This window comes from Lepus europaeus, chromosome 4 (genome assembly GCF_033115175.1).
Source record: "Lepus europaeus isolate LE1 chromosome 4, mLepTim1.pri, whole genome shotgun sequence".
Lineage (NCBI taxonomy): Eukaryota > Metazoa > Chordata > Mammalia > Lagomorpha > Leporidae > Lepus > Lepus europaeus.
The window spans coordinates 1,034,216-1,048,883 of record NC_084830.1 but is presented as its reverse complement, the minus strand read 5'-3'; the positions used below and the strand labels follow the sequence as shown (position 1 = coordinate 1,048,883).

At 66.3% G+C, this 14,668-nt stretch overlaps 1 protein-coding gene across 1 annotated transcript in view; it reads right to left on the bottom strand.

The window, feature by feature from the left end:
• The window catches only part of ZC3H3 (zinc finger CCCH-type containing 3), an 83,627-nt gene extending 77,447 nt beyond the window's left edge, over positions 1–6,180 (bottom strand). Inside the window, exons 1-3 of the mRNA XM_062187921.1 lie at positions 6,097–6,180; positions 4,130–5,369; positions 2,998–3,170 (exon numbers count right to left, since the gene is read on the bottom strand). Of these exons, the coding sequence (XP_062043905.1) occupies positions 2,998–3,170; positions 4,130–5,369; positions 6,097–6,142 (1,459 nt within the window). The 5' untranslated portion in view covers positions 6,143–6,180. The remainder of the gene's footprint in view (positions 1–2,997; positions 3,171–4,129; positions 5,370–6,096) is intronic.
• Between the last annotated feature and the right edge of the window lie 8,488 nt (positions 6,181–14,668).

Genomic DNA, 14,668 nt, shown 5'->3' with positions numbered 1-14,668 from the left:
AAGCCCCGACTAGGGCACAAGGCGGCAGCTGGGAGAGCGGGACAGCAGCCACTCAGCCAGTCACCCCATGGTGGCCGAAGCCCCGTGCTGGGCCCAGGCTGTGGCTGGAGGAGGAGAACTTCAGAGCTGGCCCTGGACCCACAAGAGGCCAGCAGCAGTGGCGTCCCTGGTGTGAGCTCCACACGGACCACTTGGCACAATCGCACGCGTGGCAAATCCTACGCCAAGTCTGAGACCCCCGAAGGCTTCCACCGCCTCTGCCAAGTGCCTTCCCCACGTCCGCCTGCTGAGCCGGGTACAGGTGACACCATCTGCGCGGCGCTAGGCGGACACCTCAGCGCCCAGGCTCCCAGCAGCGTCTTCCAGGAGAAAACACAAGCAGCACACCGCTGGGGCGCTCCGGACCCCGTCCGGCCCCCAGCCACAGGCCCACCGAGCTCGGGAGGGGGAGGCAGCAGAGGCAGGGAGAGGCCGCGACTTTGGCACCCGCTCCGTCCCCAGGGCAAGCGGCCGTGGATGCTGAACAATGCAGTTTTGAATTCAATTAAAGCGATTATCTGCTGTGGCAAATAAATCGTGTACAGCACGTACCCCGAGGCACTTCGCACCTCAGCCCCGCATTCCCTCCCTGCTTCCTCCGGTTTACGCACTCGCAAATTAAACTGCTGATAATATGCGCCAAAATAAAAAATGAGCGCACCTTGTCCCGAGAAAATTGATTCTCCCTTCTCCTGAACTGGCGACGGCAGGTTTTATACACTGTTCCTGGTGGTCATTAGTAATTCAATTTTCTTTTTATTAGCCCCCTATCTGCTGAGCAACACAGCGGCAGAGCTGACCTCTTTCACACGGGTAAATGTTTAAAACCCTTTCCTGATTAATTTTGCCAGTTAAGAATAAGAGGAGAAATGGCCCGGCTCTCGGCCATCACAATGAGTAAAGCCTAATGTTGATTGTGATGGAATTCCTAATGCCAGGGAAATTGATTGAGCGCGGCAATTATGCTGCCGTAGTAACTCAGGGGAGATGGGATCGCTCTCCCCTGGCCGCAGCCTTTTGGTTATTTAAAACAATCCAATTTGCAAGGATAATTATGTATTAGTGTTTTATCTGCCACTTGAAATGAGCAGGGGAGTTTCGATACTGGCCCAGCATTAGCAGGTTATTGCTGCAAATTACTTGATATCTGCTTTCTTTCACATAAAGAGGAAATTAGGCAATCAATTACCACCAAAAAAAAAAAAAAAAAAGCGCACCGAGGGGATCAGAGGAGTAAGTGCGCCCTCTGCTGGCCGCCAGGCCGCACAGCAGGGCTGCGGTGGGGACACGGGTGCAGCTGCAAGAGCGGCTCCTGGAAGCCTCTCCCTCTCCCACAACACAGCAGCCCCGGGGGTGGCAGAGCCCCACACACCCCGGAAACGGGCACTCCTCCAACAGGATGGAGCCAGGGCTCAACATCTGCTGGACGGAAAACAGGGAGGTGAGGTCCCCGAGCAGCTCATGAAGGGGCAGCGCCGCCTCTGAGCCCACCCTGGGGGGCCCAGCCGGCTGGCAGCCACTCTAGCCAGGGTCCACACCCTCCTGGAGGAGCTGTGGCAAGACCCAGGCCGCTGGGGCCCAGGGAGGGCCTTGCTCCCAAGCACCCACGGCACAAAACAGACGCCTGTAAGGCAGAGGGCCAGCTCTGCCCACCAGGGCTCAGGACAGGCAGGCAGGCCGCAGGGCAGGGTCTTTGCAAGACGGAGCCTGGGGCAGCCATGCCGACTCCCCAAGGTGAGCCAGCCCCCACCTGGGAAGCTGTCCAAGGTAATGCCTGACCTCTGACCTCGTGGAGGGGCGTTCCCTGGGCCTCCTGCCCAACTGGCCACAGCAGGGTCCAGGCCAGTGGCTCACACAGCTCTGCAGGACTCCCTGCCCACTGGGGAGAGCGAGGCCCCCCTGCCTGCCTGCTGGCTCCTCTGCTGGCCACTCCCAGGGCACGTTACGTCCCTGAGGACATGGATGCGGGTCCAACTCCCTGCTTGGCTCCCCAGCCAATCACCCTCCCTCCCTGCTGTGGCTACAACCCCCTTCCTCATCTCATCCATCCCCCAGCTGCCAGGGTGCCTGGCCAAGGCTGTGTATGGCTGGGCAGCTGGGGCTGGTGACCTCAAACCCCAAACTCCTGCTCCCCGTGGGGCTCAGGGGGCACTCGTGGGCGCCCACGGCCCTGGAAACAGGCTAGCCTGGTACGAAGCAGGGTGGTGGCCCCCACAGACCACAGACCTCCACGAGGACCCCCACAGCCGTCCCTCCCACCCAGCCCGGCCACGGTGCCTCAAGTGCCCTGGACCTGTCACCCTGGATGAGGTCCACACTTGCCAGGGCCCCAAGCCCAGCCGCACAGGCCCTGCAGGCTCTCAGCACTGCCCGGGCCACACAGCACCGCGCTCACAAGCACCAGTTCTCAGTCCGGCTGCGCACGTCCCGAAAGCCCACCTGCTCCAGACCTCACACCTGTCACAGCCCCAACACCCAAAGGCCCGCCCACCCGCACACGCCCCCATGCGCAAAGGGGACCAGGTGCGCCGGGATGCACCCAGCTCTCCATGGCAACCCCGGCTGGTGCCATCCCAGGGCTTCAGACCCCTCCCCACAGAGCCCCAAGCACATGCCAGCCTGGAGGTGGCATCCCCAACGTGTCCTGGCCTCATCACTCATGGTCGGGGAGGGCCAGGTGGCCCCACAGAGCCCCCACCTCCTCGAGGCTGAGGCCTCCCCAGGCCACGCCAAGGCCTCAGACCCACTCCTCTGAGCCGCTCACAGGGCCCTGGGTGACAGAAAGGAAGGGAAGCCAGCGCCTCCCAGGCCGGATCTGCGGCCGGAGCCCACGCCAGGAGGCCTCCTCGCCTCAGGTCTGCATGCCCACCGCCCTCTCCCTCCCCAGGAGGGACGAGGCTCCGTGCCTGCCCCGCCGCACGCCCCGCCCCAGCCCAGCGGTCCCTCCCCTGGGCGTACCCTCTCTGGTGGGCAGGCGGCACAGCCGGTGCCTGGTGATCTGCAGCAGGCCCCTGTGGGGGGTCTTCTTCAGGACAGGGGTGCTCCTCCCGCGGACGGCCTGTCGGCGCCGCAGGCTGACGGGCGTCTTGGTGCCGACAGCCGAGGGGCTGCTCTTCTTGTCCCCAGGGAGGCTGTGGGGAGAACATGCAGGCAGCTGCCCACCCACCTGCCCCGCCTCCACGGCCAGCTGGGGAGCAGCCCCACCCACCACCCCAGGGGATCCTGCCACACGCCCCAGGAAAGGGGGGGGGACAGGACCTCCCGCCTCCTCCCCACCTCCCAGGCCAGGTGCGACAAAGGGCGATGTCCCCGAGCGGCAGCTGTCACCGATCCCGAGTGCCGCCCACCAGGCCAGCACTCCCAGAGCAGAGCGAGCCCCGCAGAGGGAGGCAGGGAGGGGCGGCTCCCGCCGAGGGCAGCAGGGCAGGGGACTGCCCACCAGAGCCAAACGCCAAGGCCAGACGCAGGAGGGCCTTCCTGGGGGGGGAGGCGCTGTCCCCGACCCCAGGCCATGCACTCCGGGCTACCGCGCATGGGTCAGGGACAGGAAGGGACGTGTGCCCGGGGAGGCAGTGCCGGCCTGGCCACTTTACCCGCCATGGGGCAGCTGGGATGCGAGGGAGTTGGCTCCCTCTGGGGCAACGGCCCCTGACGGTCAAAGCCAGGGAGGCTGCAGCCCTGGAGCCCGCTCAGACGGCTGCCCACTGTAGCCTGGTACAGCGGCCTTCAGCGCAAGCCAGGCAGGGCCTGCGCCCGGGGCAGAGCAGCAAAGACCAGGTGCCCCTGGGCGCTGATCGGAGCACAGCCACCCCAGCAGAGCTGAGCCTGCCACTGCAGGCCAGGGGCAGGCACGCCGCACCCCCACAGCTGCGCCCAGGCAGCCCCCGTATCCCACCACGTGCCCTGAGCCCGTGGACCTGGACAGAAGCTGGCCCAGCGGCCCTCCCATCAGGCTCACAGGAGAGAGGGAAGGCCTGCTGGCCGTGCCGCCCCGGCTGTGGGCCTGACCGGAAGCATGCAGTGGGAGGGAGCACAGGCTCAGGGGGGCAAGGCCTTCCCCCAAAGACCAGAGTCAGGGGCCCGGCCGTACCTGGTGCCGCTGCGCCGCCGGATGATCTTGGTGCGGCTCTTCACCTTGTAAGCCGAGAGCGAGGTCTCCCCCGGAGGGGACCTGGACGGCACGGGGGCAAGCGGGGGGGCGTGGTCCCTGCCACCAGCCTCTGCCTGCCAGCGGGAGGAGGAGGAGGAGGAGGCGGAGGGGCTGGCGGCCTTCCACTTGTACTTGCTGGGCGAGGGCCCGGGCTTCGAGGCCGCACCCGGCCTTCTGGCCTTGGCCTGGTCCGGCCGGAGCTGCGCCGTCTCTGTCGCGGCCGTGCCGCAGGGGGCCTTGCCCAGGTTTTCCGCGGCTGCTCGGGGACTCAGGGCACGCCGGGTGGCACGGGGGCTTTTGGCTGAGGCGGCGACCCATTTGTAGTTGTTTTTCCGGAACTTGCTGGTTCGACAGGGTACCAGCAGCGAGGCCTCGCGGGCCTGCCTGGCTCCGGAAGCTGGCCTGGCTGGGCCCACGGTGGATCCTGAGGGGACCGGCTGAGCTGGGTGGCCAGCCCTCACTCTCCCGTGCCCCGGGAGCTGCGCGGCACAGCTGGCTGCAGAGTGAGGGGCGCCTGTGCGGCCCAGGCCGGGGGCGGGGGCGTGTGGCTTGATGGCCACCGCGCTCTCGCTGACCGTCCGCCGGGGCCCGGGGGCGCTGCCAGTCACACTGCCCACGGACCTCACGACCCGGGGCCTGCCCGGCTCCTTCTGGCAGACCAGGAGGGGGTCCTCCACGCTGCGGCCGCCCCTGCCTCTTGCTGGCCTGCAGGGCTGCAGCTGCCCCCCAGGGGGCTCCCCCTCGCCTTCCCGGGGCTGTTGGGCTCCCCAGGGGGCGTCCTCATCTCCCACGGAGCTCTGCAGGGGCCCCGGGGCCCCGGCACAGCCGGCCTTCGTCGGTGGCTTGATTTTGATGACCATGTTGTGATCTGAGCCGAGCTGGACCTGTCTCTCAAGGACGTCCTCCTGCTGGGGCTCGGGGTCCGGCCTGGCCCCTGCTCCAAGGGCCGTCTGCACGTCGCGGTCACCGGGCGGGTCGGAGGACCCGGGGGGCCAGTTCACCAGGGAGTATTTCTTGCGCCACGAAGGCCCCTGGTGTGTGAAGTCTCTCCGGCTGGGACGAGGGTAGCGGGTGCCAAAGGCCCTGTCCCCGTGGTAAGCGGGCGGCCGCCATCGGGGAGCAGCCGAGGTGCCCGTGGCAGGTGCGTTGCCATGGAGGTTTTTGTAGTCGTCGATCAGACCTGAGAAGACAGAATCACAGCTCGGGTCACCCGCACGGCCACGCCCGCCCTCGGGGCTGGGAGGCGCCAGACCCCACCTCACTGAGGGCTCCACCCTCAGCCCGGCCCTGCTGTACCACAGCGGTCCCTGGGCAGGAGGAGGCCGGGTCAGCCCAGACGGGGGCGGCGGCGGGGCGCCAGGGACGCGGACCTGCCACGCGTGTCCCCTCCGCAGGGAGGCCGACCGGACCTCGGGCTTGCACTGAGCCGCTGGGCGGAGGGCCGGGCAGCCGCGGACGCCCCGGCCCCGGCCACCCTGGGGCCGCCCCCGCGGCTCTCCACTCGGCCCCGAATAGTCTCCCCGAGCGCACAGTCTACTTTTAATATTTTTCCAGTTTAGAAAGACCAACTTGGGTCGAAAGACATCAGCCAGAGGACGCTGCGGCCTGGGCCCCGAGGCCGGGAGCGGGCCCGGGCGCGAGGGGCGCGGGGCGCGGCCGCGGCGGCGCCCCCGCCCGTTACGAAGCCCGCCGCCGCCGCGGCCCCGGGGGGCCCCGAAGGCCGCCGGACCGAGCCGGGGCGCGGAGCCGACCCCGCCGCGGCCCCGCTGGCTCCGGCCCGCCCGACGGCCCGCCCCCGCGCCGCCACCGGACGGCGGGCGGAGCGCGACCACCCCTGGGGAGGGGGACGGGGGCCGCCGTGAGGGGAGGGGACGCGGGGGACGCGCGCCCGCCCGGGCCTGACCCACCCTGCAGGAGGCGGATCTGCCGCCGTAATTGCTCCTTTTCATCCATCTCCCGAGTCCGCGACGCCCGGCCAGGCCCCCGCGACGTCATTGCTGCGCGACCGCTTCCCCGCGGGCGGGGCCGGGCGGAGCCGGAACCGCCGAGGCGCGGGGCGGCGAGAGGTCTCACGGGGCGGGGCCGCCAGGGGGCGCGCCGCCGCCTGGCAACGCCCACTGGGGGGCGGGGATACGCACGCGCAGCGGGCGAGGCGGGTGCGTCACTAGGGAGCGCCGGGGGCTGGCCTCGCGCGTCCGGGCCGGGGCCGGGGCGGTGGGGGCCGGGGTCAGCGTCGAGGTGCGGGCACTTGGCGGGGGCACCGAGGCCTGGCGGGGACCTGGCGGCAGAAGGGCCGGCTGCAGTGGCTCGAGGCCAGGATGCCGTGTCCGGGCTCCGGCCGCGGGGAGCGCAGTGCGGGCGAGCGCGCCCGGGTGGGCGTGTGGACGCCGCAGGAACCCGCAGCGAGCGCGGCGGCTGTGCGGAAGCGCGGTGGGGCAGAGCCGGCCCGCAGCCGAGAGCGGGCGGCGGAGACGCGCCGGCGGCCGTGGGCTGGCACAGCCGCAGGAGGGCCGGGGCCCGGGGGTGACCGGATGATGGCTTCAGACGTCCTGTTGGGCGAGACGGCAGCGTTGTGCCTGCAGTCGGTGCCCTTGAACACCTCAAAGTGGCTAAAATGACAGCTTTTAGGATGTATATGTCTTTTTTAAAGATTTATTTATTTGAAAGAGGTAGAGAGGTCTTCCACCGCTGGTTCACTCCCCAGATGGCCGCAATGACCGGAGCTGGGCCAGGAGCCAGGAGCCTCTTCTGGGTCTCCCATGCGGGTGCAGGGGCCCAAGGACCTGGGCCATCTTCTACCGCTTTCCTAGGCCATAGCAGAGAGCTGGACCGGAAGTGGAGCAGCTGGGACCGGTGCCCATATGGGGTGCTGGTGCTACCAATGGCGGCTTCACCCGCTAAGCCACAGCGCCGGCCCCATGTATCTGTCTTAGTACGGTTAAAAAAAAAAGAAAAAAGTGTCCAGGACGGGTGTTCAGGGTACAGAGTGTCATGTGTCCATGTGTCCACGGTACGGAGTGTCGGGTGTCCATGTGTCCAGGGTACGGAGTGTGGTACGGAGTATCGGGTGTCCATGTGTCCAGGGTACGGAGTGTGGTACGGAGTGTCGGGTGTCCATGTGTCCATGGTATGGAGTGTGGTACGGAGTGTCGGGTGTCCATGTGTCCATGGTATGGAGTGTGGTACGGAGTGTCGGGTGTCCATGTGTCCATGGTATGGAGTGTCGGGTGTCCATGTGTCCAGGGTATGGAGTGTCGGGTGTCCATGTGTCCAGGGTATGGAGTGTCGGGTGTCCATGTGTCCATGGTATGGAGTGTGGTACGGAGTGTCGGGTGTCCATGTGTCCATGGTACGGAGTGTCGGGTGTCCATGTGTCCATGGTACGGAGTGTGGTACGGAGTGTCGGGTGTCCATGTGTCCACGGTACGGAGTGTCGGGTGTCCATGTGTCCAGGGTACGGAGTGTGGTACGGAGTATCGGGTGTCCATGTGTCCATGGTATGGAGTGTGGTACGGAGTGTCGGGTGTCCATGTGTCCATGGTATGGAGTGTGGTACGGAGTGTCAGGTGTCCATGTGTCCATGGTACGGAGTGTCAGGTGTCCATGTGTCCAGGGTACGGAGTGTGGTACGGAGTGTCGGGTGTCCATGTGTCCATGGTACGGAGTGTGGTACGGAGTGTCGGGTGTCCATGTGTCCATGGTATGGAGTGTGGTACGGAGTGTCGGGTGTCCATGTGTCCAGGGTACGGAGTGTCGGGTGTCCATGTGTCCATGGTATGGAGTGTGGTACGGAGTGTCGGGTGTCCATGTGTCCATGGTATGGAGTGTGGTACGGAGTGTCAGGTGTCCATGTGTCCATGGTACGGAGTGTCGGGTGTCCATGTGTCCATGGTACGGAGTGTCAGGTATCCAGGTGTCCATGGTACAGAGTGTGGTACGGAGTGTCGGGTGTCCATGGTACGGAGTGTCGGGTGTCCATGTGTCCAGGGTATGGAGTGTCGGGTGTCCATGTGTCCATGGTACGGAGTGTCGGGTGTCCATGTGTCCATGGTACGGAGTGTCAGGTATCCAGGTGTCCATGGTACAGAGTGTGGTACGGAGTGTCGGGTGTCCATGGTACGGAGTGTCGGGTGTCCATGTGTCCATGGTATGGAGTGTGGTACGGAGTGTCGGGTGTCCATGTGTCCATGGTACGGAGTGTCGGGTGTCCATGTGTCCATGGTACGGAGTGTCAGGTGTCCGGGTGTCCATGGTACGGAGTGTCAGGTGTCCGGGTGTCCATGGTACGGAGTGTCAGATGTCCAGGTGTTCATGGTATGGAGTGTCAGGTGTCCATGCTATGGAGTGTCAGGTGCCCGGGACAGGTGTTCAGGTACGGAGTGTCAGGTGCCCGGGACAGGTGTCCGTGGTACGGAGTGTCAGGTGCCCGGGACAGGTTTTCAGGTACGGAGTGTCAGGTGTCCGGGTGTCCGTGGTACGGAGTGTCAGGTGTCCGGGTGTCCATGGTACGGAGTGTCAGGTGCCCGGGTGTCCGTGGTACGGAGTGTCAGGCGCCCGGGACAGGTGTTCAGGTACGGAGTGTCAGGTGTCCGGGACAGGTGTTCAGGTACGGAGTGTCAGGTGCCCGGGACAGGTGTCCGTGGTACGGAGTGTCAGGTGCCCGGGTGTCCGTGGTACGGAGTGTCAGGTGCCCGGGACAGGTGTCCGTGGTACGGAGTGTCAGGTGCCCGGGACAGGTGTCCGTGGTACGGAGTGTCAGGTGCCCGGGACAGGTGTCCGTGGTACGGAGTGTCAGGTGCCTGGGACAGGTGTTCAGGTACGGAGTGTCAGGTGCCCGGGACAGGTGTCCGTGGTACGGAGTGTCAGGTGCCCGGGTGTCCGTGGTACGGAGTGTCAGGTGCCCGGGTGTCCATGGTACGGAGTGTCAGGTGCCCGGGACAGGTTTTCAGGTACGGAGTGTCAGGTGCCCGGGACAGGTGTCCGTGGTACGGAGTGTCAGGTGCCCGGGACAGGTGTCCGTGGTACGGAGTGTCAGGTGCCCGGGACAGGTTTTCAGGTACGGAGTGTCAGGTGTCCGGGTGTCCGTGGTACGGAGTGTCAGGTGTCCGGGTGTCCATGGTACGGAGTGTCAGGTGCCCGGGTGTCCGTGGTACGGAGTGTCAGGTGCCCGGGACAGGTGTTCAGGTACGGAGTGTCAGGTGCCCGGGACAGGTGTCCGTGGTACGGAGTGTCAGGTGCCCGGGTGTCCATGGTACGGAGTGTCAGGTGCCCGGGACAGGTGTTCAGGTACGGAGTGTCAGGTGCCCGGGACAGGTGTTCAGGTACGGAGTGTCAGGTGCCCGGGACAGGTGTTCAGGTACGGAGTGTCAGGTGTCCGGGACAGGTGTTCAGGTACGGAGTGTCAGGTGCCCGGGACAGGTGTTCAGGTACGGAGTGTCAGGTGTCCGTGGTACGGAGTGTCAGGTGCCCGGGACAGGTGTCCGTGGTACGGAGTGTCAGGTGCCCGTGGTACGGAGTGTCAGGTGCCCGGGACAGGTGTTCAGGTACGGAGTGTCAGGTGCCCGGGACAGGTGTTCAGGTACGGAGTGTCAGGTGCCCGGGACAGGTGTTCAGGTACGGAGTGTCAGGTGCCCGGGACAGGTGTTCAGGTACGGAGTGTCAGGTGCCCGGGACAGGTGTTCAGGTACGGAGTGTCAGGTGCCCGGGACAGGTGTTCAGGTACGGAGTGTCAGGTGCCCGGGACAGGTGTTCAGGTACGGAGTGTCAGGTGCCCGGGACAGGTGTTCAGGTACGGAGTGTCAGGTACCCGGGACAGGTGTCCGTGGTACGGAGTGTCAGGTGCCCGGGTGTCCATGGTACGGAGTGTCAGGTGCCCGGGACAGGTGTTCAGGTACGGAGTGTCAGGTGCCCGGGACAGGTTTTCAGGTACGGAGTGTCAGGTGTCCGGGTGTCCATGGTACGGAGTGTCAGGTGCCCGGGTGTCCGTGGTATGGATCTCAGGTGTCCAGGACGGGCGTTCACGACACGGGTGTTAGTGGAGATCCTTGCGGCTGATGGCGATGCTGTGTGGGAGCAGTGGGAGTACAGGAGAGCCGAGTGTCCAGCCTTGTAGTGGAGCGCTGGTCCCACATCGGAGTTCCTGGCTCCAGCGCCTGACGCCACAGACCCTAGGAGGCGACGCTGATGGCTCAAGGGAGAAGCTTCCTGCCACCCACCTGCCAGGCTGGACTGAGTTCCCAGCTCCTGCCGCGCCCAGTCCTGGCCGCTCTGGGCGTCTGGGGAGTGAGCCAGCTCATAGGTGCTTCTCTCTCCTCTATCTCAAAAGAAAAAAGCCCAGGAAATGGGAAATACGTTAATCAATAAAATTTGCTTTTCTTCTCCAAATCAGTTGAATAGCTACAGCAAAAATAGTAAAAAGGTATCAGGTGTGTAGCTGTGGCAGCGAAATGTGGGACCAACAGAGGGCGAGGGGTCCTCCTGGGTCACTGTGCTTGGGGGTGCGGCCCGGCCTCGGCCTCTGCCCCGTGAGCGAGCCGGGCTGGCCCCGAGCAGAGTGGCACGCGCGGGGTCAGGCTGCGTGTGTCCCCCAAGTCATCCGAGACCCCCGCCCCGATGGTGGGGGAGGGGTGAGTCCTGAGCCCTCTCAGGCCTGGCGCTGTCCTCCAGCCAGAGCGCGGCCTCCGCCAGGAGCCAGCCACCACCCGCTTGCTCCCCCCTCCCCCCAAGCCCACTTCTTTCTCCCTGCGGCACTCCCGGCCACGGCGGGGTGGCCTGCAGACTCGGAGCTGACCACCGAGGCCTGCCCCTCTCTTCTCCCCTCCTCCGGGGCTCGTGTTTCGTTTTACAGATGTGTGTATGTGAAGGAGCGACAGAGGGATCGACCATCCACTGGTTCCCTGGGCCAGGCCAGAGCCCAGAGGACCCCGTGCCGGGCTTCTTTGTGGGGGCACAGTCGGGCCATCCTCCCCCGCCTTCCCGGCCATCAGAACCAGCTCGGCGGGACACCGGCACCGCAGGCAGCGGCTTCGCCCGCTCCGCCACAGCGGCGACCCCACTCTGGCTTTCTCTGCCCTGCAGCCCAAGCCGCCTTCTCCCTCCTGAGCTACACAGCGGTCCCCCGTGCCAGGCGGGCCTGGCCACACCCCGCTTCTCTGCAGCCCTGCCTCCTAAGGCTACCCCAGAACCCTCTGTGAGACCTGGGAGCCGTGAGAGGATGCATGCCTGCATTTGATTGACAGGCAGAGAGATCCCCCCCACTGGCTCACTCCCCAGGGCTGGGAACCAGGAACCTATCCTGGTCTCGCCGAGCACCTGGACCGTCTCCTGCCGCCCTGCTGATACCGGGGTGCCTATGAGTTTTCTGAAAGCATTAGGCGGTGTGGGCTCTTGCCACGAATTCAGAGAATTCTGAATGTGGCTCAGATAGCCCAGGCACGCTAAGTGTGTAAGCGTTTTTATTCCGTGAGGGGAGCGAGGGCTCCGTCCGCAGCAGGCTGAGCCGTGTGCAGCGCCCCGTCCGCAGCAGGGGGATCTGGACACAGAGCCCAGGCCCCATCCGCAGCAGGGGGGTCTGGACACAGAGCCCAGCGCCCCGTCCGCAGCAGGGGGATGTGGACACAGAGCCCAGCGCCCCGTCCGCAGCAGGGGGGTCTGGACACAGAGCCCAGGCCCTGTCCGCAGCAGGGGGATCTGGACACAGAGCCCAGCGCCCCGTCCGCAGCAGGGGGATGTGGACACAGAGCCCAGCGCCCCGTCCGCAGCAGGGGGATCTGGACACAGAGCCCAGCGCCCCGTCCGCAGCAGGGGGATCTGGACACAGAGCCCAGCGCCCCGTCCGCAGCAGGGGGGTCTGGACACAGAGCCCAGCGCCCCGTCCGCAGCAGGGGGGTCTGGACACAGAGCCCAGCGCCCCGTCCGCAGCAGGGGGGTCTGGACACAGAGCCCAGCGCCCCGTCCGCAGCAGGGGGGTCTGGACACAGAGCCCAGCGCCCCGTCCGCAGCAGGGGGGTCTGGACACAGAGCCCAGCGCCCCGTCCGCAGCAGGGGGGGTCTGGACACAGAGCCCAGCGCCCCGTCCGCAGCAGGGGGGTCTGGACACCGAGCCCAGCGCCCCGTCCGCAGCAGGGGGGTCTGGACACAGAGCCCAGGGCCCCGTCCACAGCAGCGGGGTCTGGACACAGAGCCACATGCAGCAGCCTTTGGCTCTGGGGAGCTGCTAGCAGCGCGGGGCCAACAAGGGCAGCGAGGGTCCATACTGACGAAAAAGGGCCCGGCCCACCGTGTTCCAGGCCTGTTGTCCACTTCCAGCGGGGTGTGGTCACGTAGCCTGATTGGCAGGTGGGGTCAGGCAGGGGCAGGAGCTCACACCCGGGCGTGGTCTTCCCGCTCACAAGCCTAGTCCGTTTTATCCTCTGCCTGCCTACATCATTGCCGGGCACCGGAGCAGGGAGGTGGCCTGGGAGCAGCAGTCAGGACTCGAGTGGGGCAGGGTGGGCGGGGATGCTGTGACACGGTGCACTGGCTGGAACCCGCAGCCCGGATCGCTCCAGAGAGCCCTGGAGAGGCGTTTGGGGAGGCACTCAGTGGGTAGGAAATCGATACAGAAATGAATAAACACATGCTTTTAAAAAAAAAAAAAAAGCCCACAGAGTCTGTACTACCGCCTCGCGCTCTGCATGGACGTTCGGAGGGGGGGGACGGTGGCGCTAGGCCGAGATGCCCCGCGCCGCCCCTGCCCGGCCAGGCGCCCTTTCCCCCGCGAAGCTGCAGCGACTGGCTTCCTTCCTGCTGGTCCAGGCTGCCGCCTGCTCCCCCTCTGGGATTCACACAGATAAACCCCCCTCTTCCTTGGAGAACCCGGCTCGCAGCGTCGCCGCAGGCCCCAGAACTGAGCCTGGCGGCCCCCAAAGCTATAACCTGGTGGTCACTGTCTCCCACAAAGCGAGTGGGCCCCACGTGCCTAGGCGATCCCCTGCCCCTCAGCCATCCTGCGCACGGCCTCAGGACGGGCGGGCGGGGGCACATGCCGGACCCCACAGCCCGGCTCTGGCCCTGTAGCGCTGGGATGCCCTCTGGGCCGTCCAGTGCGGCGCCCTCCTGCCCGGGCACCCAGAGGGCTGTGGTTGCCGCGAACTTTCTCGGGCTCAGCGCCCACTCGGGCAACCCCTGCCCAACTCCACCGGAGGCCGGGCTGTGGCTGGGGGCCCAGTGCACACAGGCAGGGTCGTGGCGTGGTCCCCAGCGGGCGGGAGCACGAAGCCATGGGCCGGTGGCTGGGAGCCCGCGTGCTCCCCGAGAGCTGGCCTCTCCCTGACTGTTCCTAGAAGCCAGCGCCCTTCCTCCTCCGTTTCCCGCAGGCTGGCTCACATCCGCTCTCTCCGGCTGAGGCTGCCCAGGGCTTTTTGTTTGGGGAACAAGAGGTTGCACAAGCACACAGCAGCCCAGCCGGAGCCGTGGCTGCCCCAGGTCCTACCAGCTGGTGGGCAGACAGGGACACCGCGAGCCACACCCTCAGTTGCCCGAGCTCCTGCCTCCTACCGGGTGCCCACGAGGCAGCTAGCCCTCCAGAACAGCAAGACCGGCTGGCCCCACCCCGCCGGGGCCCCACACTCCAGGGCCCTTCAGCAAGGGGGGGCATGCCCAGAGGGGTCCCCAGAGGAGACCTGGGAGCCCACGGGTCTGCAAGGGCAGGGCAGTGCCCGGGAGCCCACAGCTGAGGGCCACGGCTGCCCCGGCCTCTAGCACCTGTGATGGGGCCACTCACCAGGACCGACTCACAGCCCCAGAGCAGGGGGTGTCCACGTGGGGGACAGGACCAGCTCTGGTGACCCAGGGGCACTTTCTCCCCAGCTTGGTGTTGCTACCGGGACCACGTATCTGAAACAGCTGTATTAACAGATGGTTCACAAACTTGGCGGCGGCGGGAGGGGCAGGCTCCTCACGAGAAAGAATTCAGGGTGGGACAGAGAGCGGCGGTCAGCAGGGTGGCAGGGGTGCTGGGCCGGGGGTCCGGCAGAACGGGGGGGGGGGCAGAACCTGAGAGAGAGCGCCCGCCACTCAGCCTGGGGACGGCGAGGCCCCGTGGGTAAGTGCAGAGGATGCCCCCGGCGGGGCGGGCGGCAGAGCCGAGTGCCCAGTGCTCAGACTGCGGCTGACAAGGCAAGGGCCCAGGTCTTCCCGCCGTGCCCCCCCCAGGACAGAGGTGTGCTGTGTCGGTGAGTGGATTCCTCCCCGGCGTTCCCTGCTCAGTGCTGTCACACGGGGAGCCCCCTGGGCGGGCAGAGGAGCCTCCCTGGGGCGCCACCCTGGAGGAAGGACGTGACGGTTTTATTGCTCCGTGTGGTCAGGCCGGGCCACCCGTGGGTGCCGAGAGAGGGTTGTCCTGGGGAGCCTCCCCTGGGGGCCACCCGTGGGTGCCGAGAGAGGGTTGTCCCGGGCAGCCTCCCCTGGGGGCCCCCCGTGGGTGCCGAGAGAGGGTTG